The following is an 18,743-nucleotide window of genomic DNA, read 5'->3' as shown; positions in this document are numbered from 1 at the left end:
GAGGAAAACAATGGAATGAGAAAGACTAGAGATTTCTTCAAGAAAATCAGAGATAACAAGGGAATGTTTCATGCAAAGACAGGCACAATAAAGGACAGAAACTGTATGGACCTAACAGAAGCAGAAGATATTAAGATGAGGTGGCAAGAATACACAGAAGAATAACTATACAAAAAAGATCTTAATGACCTGAATATAACCATGATGGTATATGATCACTCACCTAGAGCCAGACATCACAGAGTGTGAAGTGGCCCTTATGAAGTATCACTACGAACAAAGCTAGTGGAGGTGATGGAATTTTAGCTGAGCTATTTCAAATCTTAAAAGATGATGCTGTTAAAGTGCTACACTCAATATGCCAGCAAATTTGGAAACCTCGGCAGTGGCCACAGGACTGTAAAAGGTCACTTTTCATGCCAATCTCAAAGAAGGGCAAAGCCAAAGAATGTTCCAACTACCACACAATTGCACTTAAATCAAATACTAGCAAGTAATGCTCGAAATCCTTCAAGCTAGGCTTCAACAGTACATCAGCTGAGAACTTTCAGATGTACAAGCTTAATTTAGAAAAGGTAGAGGAACCAGAGATCAAACTGCCAGCATCCACTGGATCATACAGAAAGCAAGGAAATTCCAGAAAAACATCTACTTCTGCTTCATTGACTAAGCTAAACTTTTGACTGTGTGGATCACAAAAAATTGTGAAAAAATTCCGAAAGAGATGGAAATACCATACCACCTGCCTCCTGTGAAACCTGTATGCAGGTCAAGAAACAACAGTTAGGACTGAACATGGAACAACAGACTGGTTCCAAATTGAGAAAGGAGTATATATATTATTACCCTGTTTATTTAACTTATATGCAGAGTACATCATGCATAATGCCTGGCTGGATGAATCACAAGCTGGAATCAAGACTGCCAGGAGAAATACCAATAACCTCACAAATGCAGATGACACCACCCTTATGGCAGTAAGCAAAGAAGAACTGAAGAGCCTCTTGATGAAAGTGAAAGGGGAGAGAGAAAAACCTGGCTTAAAACTCAACATTCAAAAACTAAGATCATGGCATCTGGTCCCAGCACTTCTTTCATAGCAAATAGATGGGGAAACGAAATAGTGATGACTTTTTTTGGCCTCCAAAATCATTGCAGATGGTGACGGCAGCTCTGAAAATAAAAGACACTTGCTCTTTGGAGGGCATCCCTGGTGGCTCAGCTGGTGAAGACTCTGCCTGCAATGCAGGAGGCCTGGGTTCGATCCCTGGGCTGGGAAGATCCCCTGGAGAAGGAAATGGCTACTCTACTCACTCCAGTATTCTGGCTTCCCTGATAGCTTAGTTGGTAAAGAATCCACCTGCAGTGCAGGAGACCCCAGTTCAATTCCTGTGTTGGGAAGAGCCACTGGAGGAAGGGATAGGCTGCCCTCTCCAGTATTCTTGGGTTTCCCTTGTGGCTCAGCTAGGAAAGAATCCACCTGCAATGTGGAAGACCTGGGTTCAACCCCTAGGTTGGGAAGAACCCCTGGAGAGGCGAAAGGCTACCCACTCCAGTATTCTGGCCTAGAGATTTCCATGGACTGTGCATGGGTCACAAAGAGTCAGATACTTTCGCTTTCAACTGCGCCTTGGAAGGAAAACAATGACAAACCTAGACGGCATATTAAAAAGCAGAGACATTACTTTGCCAACAAAGGTCCGTATAGTCAAAGCTACAGTTTTTCCAGTAGTCATGTATGAATGTGAGAGCTGGACCATAAAGAAGGCTGAGCATGCCAAAGAACTGATGCTTTTGAACTGCAGTGCTGTAGAAGACTCTTGAGAGTCCCTTGGACAGCAAGGAGGTCAAACCAGTCCATCCTAAAGGAAATCAACCCTGAATATTCACTGGAAGAACTGAGACTGAAGCTGAAGTTGAGGCAAAGAACTGACTCACTGGAAAAGACCCTGATGCTGAGAGAGATTGAAGGCAGGAGAAGGGGACGAAAGAGGATAAGATGATTGGATGGCATCACTGATTCAACAGACATGAGTTTGAGCAAGCTCTAGGAGGCTGTAGTCCATGGGGTTGTAAATAGTTGGACACAACTGAGTGACTGAACAACAATAACAAATTATTTCTCAAAATGCAGTTCATGGTCCATCCATATCAGAATTACCCAGCGTTAAAAGTACAGAGCCCTACGGCCCACAGATAAAAAAATCTTTGAAGCAGAACCAGTAACCTGCACTTTTAACACCCTCTTCAAATAATTCTAATGCTCAAGATAAAGGCCATTAACTACAAAATAGTGGTTGAACAGTTGATTATTTTGGTATATCCTTCTTACAAGAAATAAGGATACAACAAAATTCAGCTAAGAGGTCAGCAATTAAAAATATTATAAATAAGCGAGAAAATTAAAAGCGTAAGTTATTTCTTCAGGTTTTTACCACACACTGCCAACTTATTTCTATAGCCACCAAGGAAACCAACAGGTACATTATAGGAGATAAAATAACTAGTTCAGACAGCTTATTCCATGTAGTGGTGGTTTTTTTTTTGACATTTTATTTATTTTTTAAATTAGTATTTATTGGAGTATAGTTGCTTTACAATGTTCAGTTAGTTTCTACTGTACAGCAAAGTGAATCAGTTATATGCATACACACATCTTCTTTTTCCCTATAATATTTAAAGTAGACTGATCTCTATGCGCCTCAAGTTACTGCTAACCAATTTTCTGTAGCTCACCTAAGTTTTCTAACCAAAAGTTTTAAAGGGAAGATCTAAAAACAACTATTTTGCAATCTTAAGCAGTTCTTTAAATTGACATATACAATTCATTTCCACTCTAAAAATATGGTAGGTCTTTATATGAACACTTACATACTATGAAGTTGTTAAACTTTATTCAAACATGATGATTTATCTTGGTCCTTCTCCCTCCTATGGGTTTAGTCCTACAATCCTAAAACAACATATTCCTCCTGCTCTTTCCTGGGGAATTCAAATGTTTAAATCAATACTCAGAATGCAGACTTTTGGTTGCTGAAAATTTTCCAACACAGTTCAGTCCAACAACATGCACTGTGGTTCACTAAACTAAGAAAAACTCAAAGAAGAATAGAATATAAGCCTTGTCCTCAAGAGACTTGCTTGTAACTTCTGTTGAAAAACAAAGCCATTTTCAACTGACTTTACAGTAAGGCAAAAAGCATCTTAACTACTTTAATTCAAAAGTAAAGTGTGTAGGAATGCAAAGAGAAAAACTGATTAATTCCAGCTGCAGAAAAATGGAGAAGGCATGACAAAAGGGTTATGACATTTGAGTTAGGATTGATGATAAAGCATTTTACTTGTCAAGAACTGAAAGATGGAATGTATTCTTATATGAAGGAATATTAGGAGTGATGGTAGATAGGGTAGCCATGGAAGTTCATGGTATAGTCATGGAATACTGACCAGTGCTCTTTAGTTGAATCTGAGAACATAAGTGAGGAGAAATGGGTATTGAAAATTAAGAATAATAAACTAAGAGACTTAAGAGTCATATTAAGGAGTTTAAAACTTTGTTCTACAGAATATGAAGATTTCTCAAAGGTTTCAAAACAGGGAAGAATGGTTTGTTTTTGCTTTTATGAACACTAAGTAAACAACAAAGGTCCGTCTAGTCAAGGCTATGGTTTTTCCAGTGGTCATGTATGGATGTGAGAGTTGGACTGTGAAGAAAGCTGAGCGCCGAAGAATTGATGCTTTTGAACTGTGGTGTTGGAGAAGACTCTTGAGAGTCCCTTGGACTGCAAGGAGATCCAACCAGTCCATTCTGAAGATCAGCCCTGGAATTTCTCTGGAAGGAATGACGCTAAAGCTGAAACTCCAGTACTTTGGCCACCTCATGTTAAGCGTTGACTCATTGGAGAAGACTCTGATGCTGGGAGGGATTGGGGCAGGAGGAGAAGGGGACGACAGAGGATGAGATGGCTGGACGACATCACTGACTCGATGGACGTGAGTCTGAGTGAACTCCAGGAGTTGGTGATAGACAGGGAGGCCTGGAGTGCTGTGATTCATGGGGTAGCAAAGAGTCAGACATGACTGAGCGACTGAACTGAACTGAAGTAAACAAAAACAGAAATGTGTCTTTCATTACTCCTATTATCAAACCATAGTCAGGTTAGATAAGTAAGAAAAACTATCATAATGATGAGAGTAGCAAAGAAAGATGCAAGAAATATGGTTGAGTTAAGATTGATAGGATTTAATATGAAGCTTGATAAAGAGAAGTCAAAGGTAACTTCAAACTGGATTACTAGAATTATTAGGTTGGTGCAAATGTAATTCCAGTTTTTGCACTGTTGAAATTTGCCATTTGATTCTGGAATACATCCTTAAATAAATGTGGTTATGTTACATAGCATTTTAATACACATTTCTCACTTTTTTTTTTTTTTGCTAATGACTTACTACTTGATGTGTATTTTATATTTATTTTAGACTAGGGATATTAGACAAAAAGCAAATTCAAGCAATTTTGTTATTCCAGTTCAAAATGGGTCCTAAAGCAGTGCAAACAACTTGCAATGTCAACAATCCATTTGGCCCAGGATCTGCTAACGACCATACAGTGCAGTGGTGGTTTAAGAAGTTTTGCAAATGAGAAGAGAGCCTTGAAGATGAGGAGCATAGTGACCGGCCATCAGAAGTTGACAACAACCAACTGAGACCAATCATCAAACCTGATCCTCTTACAACTACCCAAGAAGCTGCTGAAGAACTCAGTGTCTACCACTCTACACTCGTTTGGCACTTGAAGCAAATTGGAAAGGGGAAAAACCTTGCTGAGTGAGTGCCTCATTAACTGACAGCAAATTAAAAAAATCGTCATTCTGAAGTATTGTCTTCTCTTATGCCGCTCAACAAAAATGAACGATTTCTCAATTGGATTGTGATGGGTGACGAAAAGCGGATTTTCTACAAAAACTGGAGATGACCAGCTCAGTGGCTGGACTGAGAAGAAGCTCCAAAGCACTTTTCAAAGCCAAACTTGCATCAGAAAAAGGTCATGGTCACTGTTTGGCAGTCTGCTACCCATCTTGAGATGGGTTCCAAGTTGGACATTGACAATCAGCCGGCCCCCTGTCAGCACTTCCTGAGACAAGAGCTATGTGGGCTCCAGTTGAGGAATTTACAATTGCTCTCCGAAATGGAAGTAACAAAAGAAACAAGGTAAACAGCCAGTCTTTTTCTCTTGTAAACATTTTGAGGAAATATAATTATGGCGAAGAAATAATTATGGCAAGGACAGAGGCAAAACCCTTTTTGAGTAAAGGACTGAAGGATCTCCACTTCCTCCTTTTTAGGATAAGGGAGACACTATACATTTCCGTAAAGGCTCTTTGGGGTCAAAAGTCAGAGGATAATTCCAGGCCACAGTGAGTCCTGCTCCTCACAGAAGTCTTTGCTTCAAGATTCATCTTGGCTAAAGGGGTGCATGTGCACCCCAGAGGAGAGTCCTGATACAAATTAGCAGGGGGAGGGGAACAAAGCAAGATGATTGGCCTGAAGGAAGACAGAAGCTTCTTACTTTACTCTTTACCTTCTGCCTCCTTGCCTGAATTCGTTTTTAACCAGTCAGGCAAGGACTAGGAAGGGACTCTAGCCTTCACTGCTGGCCCCTGTGGTCCAGTGGTTAGGACTCCCAGTCTGGGAAATTAAGACCTTGCTTCCAGCTATTGCTCGCTGCTGCTTTCTGTTAAGCTGCCATTTACTGCTGTGCATGTCTGAAATCAATCTGCTCCACCACAGCATTCTGAATCCTGGTGAAATCATTATATTTGAGGACTATATACAGCAGATCAATGAGATGCACCTAAAACTGCAGTGCCTGCAGCCAGCTTTGGTCAACAGAAAGAGCCCGATTCTTTCCCACAACAACACTCGACCAACTATCACACAACCAATAACTCAGAAGCTGAACGAATTGGACTACTAAGTTTTGCCTCACCTGCCACATTCACCTGATGTTCAGCCAACTGACTACCACTTCTTCCAGCATCTCAAAAACTTGTTTTGCAGTGAAAATGCTTTCACAACCAGCAGGATCCAGAAAATGCTTTCCAAGAGTTTGTCGAATCGTGAAGCAAGGATTTTATACTAGAGGAATAAACAAACTTATTTCTCATTGGTGAAAATAAGTTGACCAATGTTTCCTATTTTGATTAATAAAAATGTTTGAGCCTAGTTATAAAGATTTAAGGGCTTCCCCGGTGGCTCAGACAGTAAAGAATCTGTCTTCAATGCAGGCAACCCAGGCTTAGTCCCTGGGTCGGGAAGATCCCCTGGAGAAGGGAATGGCTCCCCATTCCAGTATTCTTGCCTGAAGAATTCCATGGACAGAGGAGTCTGGCAGGCTACAGAGTCCATGGGGGTCACAAAAAGAGTTGGACACAATTTGGCAACTAAACAACAAACGCAAAAACTATACTTGAATTTCAAAAAAGAGAGAAAAAAAAAATCATAGGAGGAAGAACAGGATGTTTGCTTTTTTTGACCTATAAATGGACTGAAGTAAGGAAAGGTGTTAGATATGAAATTAAGATGTTAGAATATATATCCAGGAGGCATTTATTAAAATGAATATACAGTTTGATACCTCAAGATCAGCAAACTTCATCTAGGTATCATCTGCAAAGACATGAAGGATAAATGAAGCAAAAGAAATGGCTGTAATGAAGCAAAAGCAGTTAAGAATAGAATAGAGTTAAAGGCTGATCAATGAGAAATAACTTAAAACTACAATGTTTCAAAATTAAGGGAGAAGAGAATTTCAAGCAAACAGTCAATAGTACTAAAATGTTGCAGAGGTATTAGTAGGTACAATGAGCCTAGGAAAAAGCCACTCAGTTCAGAAATTAGGTCATTATTTCAGATGAAACAATGCATAAATTCAAGATAAAATATTTTTTAACAAGGCAAAGGTAATGTACTTTTCAGTCAGTTCAGTTCAGTCGCTCAGTCGTCTCCGACTCTTTGCGACTCCACGAATCACAGCACGCCAGGTCTCCCTGTCCATCACCAACTCTCGGCGTTCACTCAAACTTATGTCCATCGAGTTAGTGATGCCATCCAGCCATCTCATCCTCTGTCGTCCCCTTCTCCTCCTGCCCCTAATCACTCCCAGCATCAGGGTCTTTTCCAATGAAGTCAACTCTTTGCATGAGGTAGCCAAAGTATTGGAGTTTCAGCTTCAGCATCAGTTCCTTCCAATGAACACCCAGGACTGATCTCCTTTAGGATGGACTGGTTGGATCTCCTTGCAGGTACTTTTAGATACCATTAAAAATCCCCAAATCTTCCCAACTGATAAAAAATTAAACTGAAAAAATCATTTTCAAATTAAAATGGAGCCACATAATGGGATAACATTTTTAATATTTTGGTAATAATTTTGACTGATTAAATTTACACAAGCCTGTAATCTTTGATACAGTGCTTTGGAAAACAAACAATAAGCAGCTTATTCAACTTATATGCAGAGTACATCATGAGAAACGCTGGGCTGGAAGAAGCACAAGCTGGAATCAAGATTGCCTGAAGAAATATCAATAACCTCAGATATGCAGATGACACCACCCTTATGGCAGAAAGTGAAGAGGAACTAAAACGCCTCTTGATCAAAGTGAAAGAGGAGAGTGAAAAACTTGGCTTAAAGCTCAACATTCAGAAAACTAAGATCATGGCATCTGGTCCCATCACTTCATGGGAAATAGATGGGAAATGGTGGAAACAGTGTCAGACTTTATTTTGGGGGTCTCCAAAATCACTGCAGATGGTGACTGCAGCCATGAAATTAAAAGATGCTTACTCCTTGAAAGGAAAGTTATGACCAACCTAGATAGCATATTGAAAAGTAGAGACATTACTGTGCCAACAAAGGTCCATCTAGTCAAGGCTAGTGGTCATGTATGGATGTGAGAGTTGGACAGTGAAGAAAGCTGAGTGCCGAAGAATTGATGCTTTTGAACTGTGGTGTTGAAGAAGACTCTTCAGAGTCCCTTGGACTGCAAGGAGATCCAACTAGGCCATTGTAAAGGAGATCAGTCCTGGGTGTTCTTTGGAAGGACTGATGCTAAAGCTGAAACTCCAATACTTTGGCCACCTCATGCAAAGAGTTGACTCATTGGAAAAGACGCTGATGCTGGGAGGGATTGGGGGCAGGAGGAGAAGGGGACGACAGAGGATGAGATGGCTGGATGGCATCACCGATTCAATGGACATGAGTTTGGGTAAACTCTGGGAGTTGGTGATGGACAGGGAGGCCTGGCGCACTGCAATTCATGGAGTCGCAAAGAGTCGGACACGACTGAGTGACTGAACTGAACTGAAGCAGCATTTGTATTTGCAAAGTGTGTCAGAACTAATTCAACTTGAACCAGCTGACAGAGACTCTCACCTTGACTAAAATTTAGTCCCACTCCTTTGAGCCCTCTTTTCAACTAGGCTCAGAAGTTGGCCCCTTATTCTGACGTTGACCTGTCCAGCTGAATCTTAGCAAAGAATCCTGCTGTATCATCCCCCACCCTTGACACCTGATCAAGTTCCTCATACCCCATATTTAATGAATAAGTCTTTGGCTGGCTTTTAGTAAGAATTCCCCTACCCTTGATGATTTCTCTTAGTAATTTTCCTTCCACTGATCACCTCACCTTGCTCCTTGGCTGTAAGTTGCTTTCCTTATAATATTTGGAGGTAAGACCAATCTCTCTCCATTACTGCAATATGCTACCGCAAAAGTCTTGAATAAAGTTTTGTTTATGGGACTTCCCTGGTGGTATAGTGGATAAGAATTAGCCCGCCAATCCAGGGGACCTGGGTTCTATCCCTGGTTCGAGAAGATTCCACATGCTGAGCAACTAAGACCGTGTGCTATAACTACTAGAGCCCGAGAGCCCTAGAGCCCACATGCTGCAACTAGAAAAAGCCTGAGCACAGCAACAAAGATGTAGAGCAGCCAAAAATAATTTTTTAAAGTCTTGTTTACCATTTTACTAAGTGTCAGAACATTTTTTTCTATAACATGAGTCATTCAAGGAAAGTAATCACATCCTTAGCCAATGATAGAAAAATAATTTACCATACAATTACAAATGAAAGCAAGAGTTCAGCAGAACATCCATATGACTGACAATGATAAAGCTTAAAGTATAAAAAGATTTCCTAATTTTTTATACAAAATGATTTTTTTAAAAAGGCTTTCCTCTCAAAATAAAGACAGTTGTGCTGAAAAAGTAGGAGCATCAAATTAATTGCCTATTCATGCCAGGATTTATGTGTCAGAATTTTTGGTAACAATGGAATAAAAATGAGAGAGAAAGCAGCTGGTGAATAATTAGTAGCCAACTCATAAATTACAAGAAAAAATAAATACAAACAGTGTTTGATACCCAAGGTCCTCTACGTGGTCAACAAATAGACTTATTTAAGGCTTGACACTGAGAGTGAATAAAAGAATAATACAGACTCTCTATGATTTAAGAGAAATGACATGTACAAATAAATAAAATATTATAAATAATTATAATACAAAGATGAAAGTGCTAAGTTCATCCAAGAAGAGTACAAAATAGAATGTTATGAGAGTTCAGAGGAAGGAGAGATGATTTCTCACAGGAAGGCAAGAAAACATTTCATGGAAAGCAAGCAGCATGTGACTTAAATCTTCAAGGATGACTAGGGTTTACAGGGAGAATAAAAGGCAAAGGCAATCCTTCTAGTGTTAAGAAGTAGCATACGCAAAAGCCCAGAGTACATCCATTCTGTAACCACAGAAAAGAACAGTAGAAGTTGACACTTAGGCCTGTGCTGTGGTGGACTCAACAGCATCCCTCAAAAGTTCATTATCACCTGGAATCACAGAATGTGACCTCACTTGGAAATAGGGTCTTTGCAGATGTAATGAATTAGGGCTCTAGAGTTAAAATCATCCTAAACTTAGACTGGGCCTTAAGTCCAAAGAGTGGTGTCTTTAAAAGAAGGGGAGAAGACACAGACACACACAGACAGAAGGCTATATGAAAACAGAGGCAGAAACTAGAATTATGCTGCCACAAGTCAAGCAAAGCCTGGGTTCACAAGAAGCTGGGAGAGGCAAGGAAAGATGCTTCCCTGGGATCTTCAGAGGGAACATGACTCTATTAACACTTTGATTTCAGCTTCCAGAACTGTAAGAGTAGATTTCTGTTTTTTCAGTTTATGGATTGTGTTAATTTTGTTACAGCAGCCCTAGGAACTAATATAGCTTGGTTAAGAACAGTTAGTAGAGGGCTGCTGTGAAATAAGTGATATTGATCCCAGTTCTTGTTAATATTTTCTCTTTTGAGGAAATTTCTTTAATTTCCTGAGTGACAGGAATGTCTGATGCAGAGCTCCTAAATCCCTCAGAATTTTCTGGGTGACAGGAATCTTTTGTTCTGATGCCTGAAGTAACTCTCGGTAGGTTCCTGGAAAGGGGCTGGTCACTAGAAAGACCAAACCATACACTAGAAACTTGGAACTTTTAACCCCATTCCTCCCCATTCTCTGGAAAGAAAAGATTTAGAAATACAGTTAATAACTGATAATGCTTATGTAACAAAGCCTGCACAAAAATCCCAAGCACAGGGTCTGGAGAGCATCTAAACACATCTACATGCCAAGAAGGGGGCAACACAGCTCCATGTGGACAGAAACTCCTGTGTGTGGGACCCTTCCAGATTCCGTCCTACGTATCTGTTCACCCAGCTGTTCATCTGTATCCTTTAATACAGCTTTTATTATATAATAAATCAGTAAAAGTAAATGTTTCCTAAAGTTCTAGTAAATTACCAAACCCAAGGAGAGGGTCATGGGAAGTCTCATTTTCAGGTGGTCAGTCAGAAGCACAGGTCACAATCTGGAGTTGGCATCTGAAGCGGGGAGGGCAGGGGACAGTCTTTTGGGACTGAGACCTAAACCTGTGGGATGGGTCTGTGCTAATCCCAGGCAGACAGTGTCAGAACTGAACTAAAGTGTAGGACACCCAGTTGGTGTCCACAGAGCACTGGAGAATTGCTTGGTGTGGGGGAAAAAAACTTATACATTTGCAGTACGAAAGTATTCAGTGAGTAGACAAAAAAACATTTATCTTTTTCAGTTATGTACTCAAGTCTCCAGCATTCCATGTTATTACATTTTGGAAGAAAAAAAAAGCCACACTGATAATGGGCATATTCTCATATTACCAGGCAACTGTATTAAAAAGTGAACAGAGCACAATAAAATGCCATTACTTACAATGTGTGACTCCAGCCAGAGTTTGGTAGAAAGTGGGAGTATCACTATCATCAGTGAGGGTCACATATACACCTCCAGACAGTAGCCAACGAGAGAAGGTAAAAGCATCTTTGTTCAGAAGAAGCCAATTTCTAAACTTTTCATAGTTTACCTTTTCACCCTAAAATTAAAACAAGAAAACACAGGTTTAGTTAAACTTTAAGGTACCTTACTTGGAACTTACACAATTTTAAATTTGCATTTAATTGACATATACTCCCTTCTACTATCTATAAAGGAAGAATAATCTAAATATCATTATAGGGAAAAAAAACTATCTTCAAATATAGCTATTTCAGAATTTCTATTTACATAAAACCTATACGGTAATTGCAAATTATTTTATCAATTCATTAAAGCAGTGAATTTCCACTAAGTCACATTTTATTTGCTAAGGTACATCTTACAATCAGTGTAAACTGCATTTCTTTCAATACTTAATAAAAGCAATTTTTCATTTGTTTTATCCTGCTTCTTCAACACTTCCATTGGTTAGAATTAGCACATTTTAATCAATGTGTATGGAATATGAATAATGTTTTAAATTTCATTGGTAAATTAAAAACTATCCAGGAGTCCCCTTCCAAAAGTCATCACTGAAAACATACATTCACAAGTCAACTAGAATACAAAAAAGAAGCAAGGTTTCTATTTCTTTGCTTTCTTTCCAAGTACTTGTCTTGCTAAATCTGTGGAGAAAAAAAGCGTCCAGGGTGAGAAAAAAACATATGGCTGTGTAAGTCAATCTCTTTGACTGGAAGACAAGAGCATGGGCCAGATATTTCTATGAGAAAAACGCAGAAGCAACCCACATAGAAATACAATGAAGAATGACACTCAGGAGCCTAGTAGCTATAATCCTGATGGAGCTATTAAGTGATACAAATAACTTATAACCTAAAAGAGTTGCAGTAGAAATAATTTCTATATTGTTAGTAGCATCCTATTAAGTATAGTAATATGCTTAGCTTCATGGTTTCAGAATATTTAACAATACAATCAAAGCAATCAAGACAACATTGGAGGGACTTCCCTGGTGGTCCAGCAGGTAAGAATACACCTGGCAGGGGACACAGGTTGGATCCCTGGTTAGCGAACTAAGATCCCACTTGCCAAGGAGCAACTAAGCCCATGGGCCACAACTACTGAGCCTGCGTGCTGCAACGACTGAAGCCTGTGGGCCTAGAATCTGTGTTCCACAACAATGAGAAACTGATGCCTCACAACAAAGAAGAGCCCTCACTGGATGCAATTAGAGAAAGTCCACACACAGCAACGAATACCCAGCACAGCCAATAAATAAAAAGACAACACTGGAAGTCTTAGCTTTCTAAATGGAGGACTATAGCACTCAGACTTGCTGCAGGGACATGAGGACACTGCTGCATGTTTAGAGGATCAGACCCATTTTCTTTTTCTATCCACATTTGGTCTACAAAGAGGGTTTGCAGTATAAATTCCACAAGCTGAGGCACATTTTTACACGTTAACATCTCCAACGTTGGGATAAGTCTTAAAATCAATAATAACTGTAACTGGTATTTTTCTATTCTTTATAGTAATACATAAAAGCACATCTTATTAATCAAAAGCGTCTTATATCCAGTGGACATGATGGTTTTAACGGTTTTATGAAGCTAAGATGCTGTTATAAGACACACCTTCATGTACCGCTAAGGAAAAACTGCCTGTTATAATAGGTGCTTCCAACAACTTCCCATACAGTTAACATTTAATGCGTATTTACAATTCCCTAAGCACAATTCTAAGTATTTTTATACTCATTTAATCCTCAAGCAACCCTCAAGCAACAATAAGACATACTATTATCCCCATTTTACACGTGAGAAAACCGAAGCTCTGAAAGCTGTATGTTCAAGGTTATACAGTGGCAGAGATAGAACTGAACCCAAGCAGTCTAGGCTCCAAAGTCTCTGTGCCTGAATTACAAACTATATATACTGCCTGGCAACTTAGTGAAATACAAAGCGACCTCTCAAATCTGCTTGCCCATTAGGATCACTCCATATAACTGGCAGTACTAAAATCCCATCTGTCAAACATGACTTTCTATGTTCTTGAGTCATGGCTCTAAATAAGGAAGCAAAATGGAAATTTTTTATAAACTGTCACAATAGCAGTCTAGAAAAAAACTTCCAGTACTAAAAAAGGCAATTAAAAACAAACAAACTTCTGAAATTGATACATCTTTGAAGAGTAAAATAAAGTATGAATTCCTACCATGAGAATCAACAACCAAAAAAGTTCAATAAGAAAAAAACCAATGTAACTCCTATGTGGATTTCCTTCATCTCAAGTTACTGGAAACACAGCAACTCAAAAAGCAAGAGTGTGGATCACATCACATACCTTACTCAAAAATTATGTAGGTAAATACATCAAATAGTTGAATTAGGTAAAATTAGCCCATTCACAGTCTTTTTTTCCTTTAAACAACCATAAGTACCTAATGATGTAAATAGCTATACACATGAGTATCCCCAAACCTTGGCTTCTCATTTCTTTGATCTCCTCTCTTCCAAAGACCTTGTTCTTCATATAAGACTTCCCTATCCATTTATTACCATACTCATTTCCTTAAAATTCTTTGTTCTAATGTCCCTTTCTTTTATAAGCTGTTCTTAACCGTCCCATAACAGAACACCTACACCTAGTCATCGCCTCCCTATCACCACCTATCTCCTGCAGTCTACTTAATTTTTCTGTACAGCACTAATTATTATCTTAGTATATGTACCTGCTATTGTGCCTAAATTTTAAGAGAACTGGGTGGCTAACCATATTAATCCCCATCTATAAAATAGGGATGTCTGCATAAACCTTATTAAAATGAAAAAAATATACATTCTCCCCTAAAATAAGCAAACCACTTGATATTTCTGTGAAAAATCCAATTTATCAGGCTTGCAAAGATTAGATAACTTTTTTCTTTTTCTAATAAAATTTGGCCAGCAAATTTTAGAGAGGAAAAACAAAAAACATACTCTAGTTTGTCTTAAGGTACTGAAATACCATCACAGCAACTTCCAGTCAATAAGACAACCAAAAATGCAGGAAGACAATCCTTTTAGCACCAAACATGTAGAATTGCTGACTAAAATGTAATACCATTAACTACTACCAAAAACTGCTTAGCCAAGTTGAAAAGCAAGAAAGGGAAATGTCCAGGTGCTATCAACACAGAGGAAACTTAAAGCCAGAGTGATGGAAAGCTAAAGCCAGAGAGTCCAAACAGATATCAGAACCAGATATATGCACATGGCTAGAGTATGAATAATCAGTGCTTATATAGTTAGGAAGGTGACTGAACTAAACTGAATAAAAGCTCTGAATAAATCAACAGCAGTGAAAGATTCTTTATCTGTGAAATGGAAGTGGATCAAATGGCCACAAGAAATTACACAGCATTGAGTGCTGCAGGAAAGGATCAAAACCCTGTAGAAGAGCTTTATTTTGACACCTTTTGGGACTTTTACCATGTGAGCAGACCTCTGAAAAGAAATTAAAGAAAAATTTTCTCTGTTAAAGATACACATTTTCTGTTGTTAAAGTTTTTTTACAATGAAAATATATTATTTATGAAAACAGCAAAATGACCAACTTTCAAAATCCAAATATTTCAGTATGCAAACCAATTAAAAAAATAAATTATATATAAAATGCATTTATGATAAAATAGGCATTGATGGATCACAGAGGTCACCTACTGCTCAAGGCCAATGAGTGCTATTTCTACGTGCTCATGATGAAAAGCAATGAAGAGCACCACAACTTAAGCAACGCTCAGGTGTCTGCAGGATCACCTGTGAGTGCGTGTATGCATGCTGGTGTGAGAGTGGGGGAGTATGTTTCATGACACCATAAGTAGAGATAGTTGCCTTTACAGTAGAACTGGGAATTTTCAGATTCACAAACACAGCAGAGTAAGTGTTATGGACCTTTGAGTCTAGCACACAAATCGTTAAAAAACTTCAACCATTAAATACAAAAACGTCAAGAATATGCCACACATAAACGTCTGTTCATCACAGCTAAACTCATTACACAACTAAGATTTAATACTCTGTCCACAGGGATGCAACGTAAATCTTTGAATGTACCTCTGAGAAACACTTCCTGAGTGTATCGGGGACTTTACCATCCACCACATGAAGCATTCTTTCCATTTCTTCCCGTATAACATAGCTCCCGGATTCACTTGCAAATAGACTAAAAATGTCTAGGAAAAAGAAATAATGAATTAATTTTATCATAGATTAAAAGTACCCTGGTGGATGTAGGGAGGAAAGAGAAAGGCAACAATTATTGAGTGACCAACCATTTTATAAATATACAATTTACCCCTTAAAAAAAACCAATGCTAATTACAACAGCAATGTGGTATCTTTTCACATACCAAACTTGCAAAAAACGTTTAAGTGTGACAATACAAAGTGTTAGCAATAAACTAAGATAAATTGGAACTCTTATATACTGTTAATGAATATGCATTACTGTAACACCTTGGAGAGTATCTTGCCAAAATGTAAAGATGAAGATTTATGCTAGAAGTTCAATTTCTAGGCAACTCCACCTCCACTTGTGAAAAACTCATACATATCTGCCTGAGGTACAACATACTCTGAAGCAATCTTTGTAATAGCGAAATTTAGAGGGGAAAAAAAGATAAATGTCTACCAACAAAAAAACAGGTAACCTGAGACACACACACAATGAAATACTATATAGCAATTAAAATACAGGAATTAATGTTCCAACATGGTAAATATCAATAATCTTCAGTACAAAAAGCAAACTGAAAAATCTGTATAGTATACCATTTCTTTGGCTTGTATACCATTTATTTGGCTTTAATTTTGTAAAAAACAACAACAACAATAACAACAACAAGATCTGGGACAAATATGACATGGCAAGAAATAATAAAGTTGGGTAGAAGAACATATAATGTTTGAAATACTGCTGTTAAGGGTTGAACTGCATCTGCCCAAAAGATATGCTGAAATCCTAATCTCCAACTACCTGAGAATTTGAATTTATTTGGAAACATAGGTGATAGAAAGAAGAGACATTCTATTCCTCTGAAGGCCCACTGGGTTCCTTGCCTGCCCACCCACATGCCATGGCTGATTCCGTTAGGGGGGATATTTGCTGGAAGGCTCTGACCATCTGTTACACATTAAATTATATCTCCCCCCTCCAAAGAAAATGTTGGAAGTCTTAACCCCAGTACTCATGAATGTGACTTCATTTGAAAAAGGGTCTCTGCAGATAAAATCAAATTAAGATGAGGTTATTAGGTTGGGTTCTAATTCAATATGACTGAGAAGACAGAAACAGTGGAAAGAAACCATGTGATGAGATAGTGAGAGATTGGAGGGAAGCAACTGGCAAGTCAAGGAACACCAAGCATTGAGGGCTACCATCAGAAGTTAGGAAAAAGGAAGGATTCCTCCATGTAGATTTCAGAGGGAACAAAACTCTGCTAATATCTTAATATTGGACTTCTCCTGTACAATTGTGCTCATATCACATGCTAGCAAGGTAATGCTCAAATCCTTCAAGTTGGGCTTCAGCAGTACGTGAACCAAGAATTTCCAGATGTACACGCTAGGTTTAGAAAAGGCAGAGCAACCAGAGATCAAATTGCCAACATTTGCTGGATCATGGAGAAAGCAAGGGAATTCCAGAAAAATACGTACTTCTGCTTCAATGACTACACTAAAGCCTTTGACTATGTGGATCACAACTCAGCAACTAAATAACAACACAAATTTGTTGTTCATTGTTGAGCCCAACTCTTTGTGACACCATGGACTGCAGCAAGCCAGGCTTCCCTGTCGTTTACTATCTCCTGGAATTTGCTCAAACTTAGGTTCAGTGAGTCAGTAATGTTATCTAACCATCTCATCTGCCACCCCCTTCTCCTCTTGCCCTCAATCTTCCCCAGCTTCAGAGTCTCTTCCAATGAGTTGGTTCTTCACATCAGGTAGACAAAGTATTAGAGCTGCAACTTTAGCATCAGTCCTTACGATGAACAATCAGGGCTGATTTCCTTTCGGATTGACTGGTTTGATCTCCTTGCAGTCTAAGGGACTCTCAAGAGTCTTCTCCAGCACCACAGTTCGAAACCATCAATTCTTTGGCGCTCAGCATTCTTTATGGTCCAACTATCACATCTGTACATGACTACTGGAAAAACCAGAGCTTTGACTATAAGGACTGTTGTTGGCAAAGTGTTGTCTCTGCTCTTTAATACACTGCCTACTCATTTCACTTGATAGCAAGGTAATGCTCAAAATCCTTCAAGCTAGGCTTCAACAATACATGAACTGAGAACTTCCAGATGTACAAGTCGGATTTAGAAAAAACAGAGAAACCAGAAATCAAATTGCCAACATCCACTGGATCATACAAAAAGCAAGAGAATTCCAGAAAAACATCTACTTCTGCTTCACTGACTATACCAAAGCCCTTGACTGTGTGGATCACAACAAACTGTGGAAAATTCTTAAAAGAGACAGGAATACTAGACCACCTTACCTGTCTCCTGAGAAATCTGTATGCAAGTCAAGAAGCAACAGTTAGAACCGGAGATGGAACAATGGATTGGTTCAAAACTGGGAAAGGAGTATGTCAAGGCTGTATGTTGTCACCCTATTTATTTAATTTATATGTAGAGTATACATGCGAAATGCCAGGCTGGATGAATCAAAAGCTGGAACTAAGGATTGCCAGGGAAAATATCAACCACCTCAGATATGGAGATGATACCACTCTAACAGCAGAAAGCGAAGAGGAACTAAAGAGTCTCTTGATGAGTGACAGGAGAGTGAAAAAGCTGATTTTTAAAACTCAACATTCAAAAAACCAAGATCATAGCATCTGGTTGCATAGCTTCATGGTAAACAGATGCGGAAACAGTGGAAACAGGGACAGACTTTATTTTCTTGGGCTCCAAAATCACTGTGGACAGTGACTGCAGTCACAAAAGGAAAAGACACCTGCACTATGGAAGAAAAGCCATGATGAACGCCTACAGAAATACGTACGCGTCAAAAGTGTTTGGTTTTCTCCTGTTAATCTGTCTCACATCAACTTAATTATTAAATCAGCCAAAGAACCTAGAAACGAAGTTTTTTCTGCTCTTTCAGAGTACTTTATTCCTTCTTACTGTCAAGCAATATTCTACTGCTGGTTATATTATACTTTGTTTATGATAATTGCATCAGTTGATGGGCATTAGGATTGTTTCATTTTGTAACCATTATGAACGTGCTGTTATGAACTTTTTTTTAAATGAATATATGGTTTCAATTTCCTTGGGTATATATCTAGGAATGAAATTGAAAACTCAATGTTTAACAGTTTGAGAAATTGCCAGTTAG

General features: G+C 38.7%; 1 protein-coding gene across 6 annotated transcripts in view; it reads right to left on the bottom strand.

The window, feature by feature from the left end:
• The window catches only part of USP32 (ubiquitin specific peptidase 32), a 198,682-nt gene that overhangs the window by 77,906 nt on the left and 102,033 nt on the right, over positions 1 to 18,743 (bottom strand). For all 6 annotated transcript variants that reach the window (XM_060395174.1, XM_060395175.1, XM_060395176.1 and 3 more), the window contains 2 exons: positions 15,456 to 15,574; positions 11,296 to 11,455 (listed from right to left, as the gene is read on the bottom strand). In XM_060395174.1, coding sequence (XP_060251157.1) covers positions 11,296 to 11,455; positions 15,456 to 15,574 — 279 coding nt within the window. The remainder of the gene's footprint in view (positions 1 to 11,295; positions 11,456 to 15,455; positions 15,575 to 18,743) is intronic.

The sequence above is a fragment of the Ovis aries genome, chromosome 11 (genome assembly GCF_016772045.2).
Source record: "Ovis aries strain OAR_USU_Benz2616 breed Rambouillet chromosome 11, ARS-UI_Ramb_v3.0, whole genome shotgun sequence".
Taxonomy (NCBI): domain Eukaryota; kingdom Metazoa; phylum Chordata; class Mammalia; order Artiodactyla; family Bovidae; genus Ovis; species Ovis aries.
This window is presented reverse-complemented; position numbering and strand designations above follow the sequence as displayed.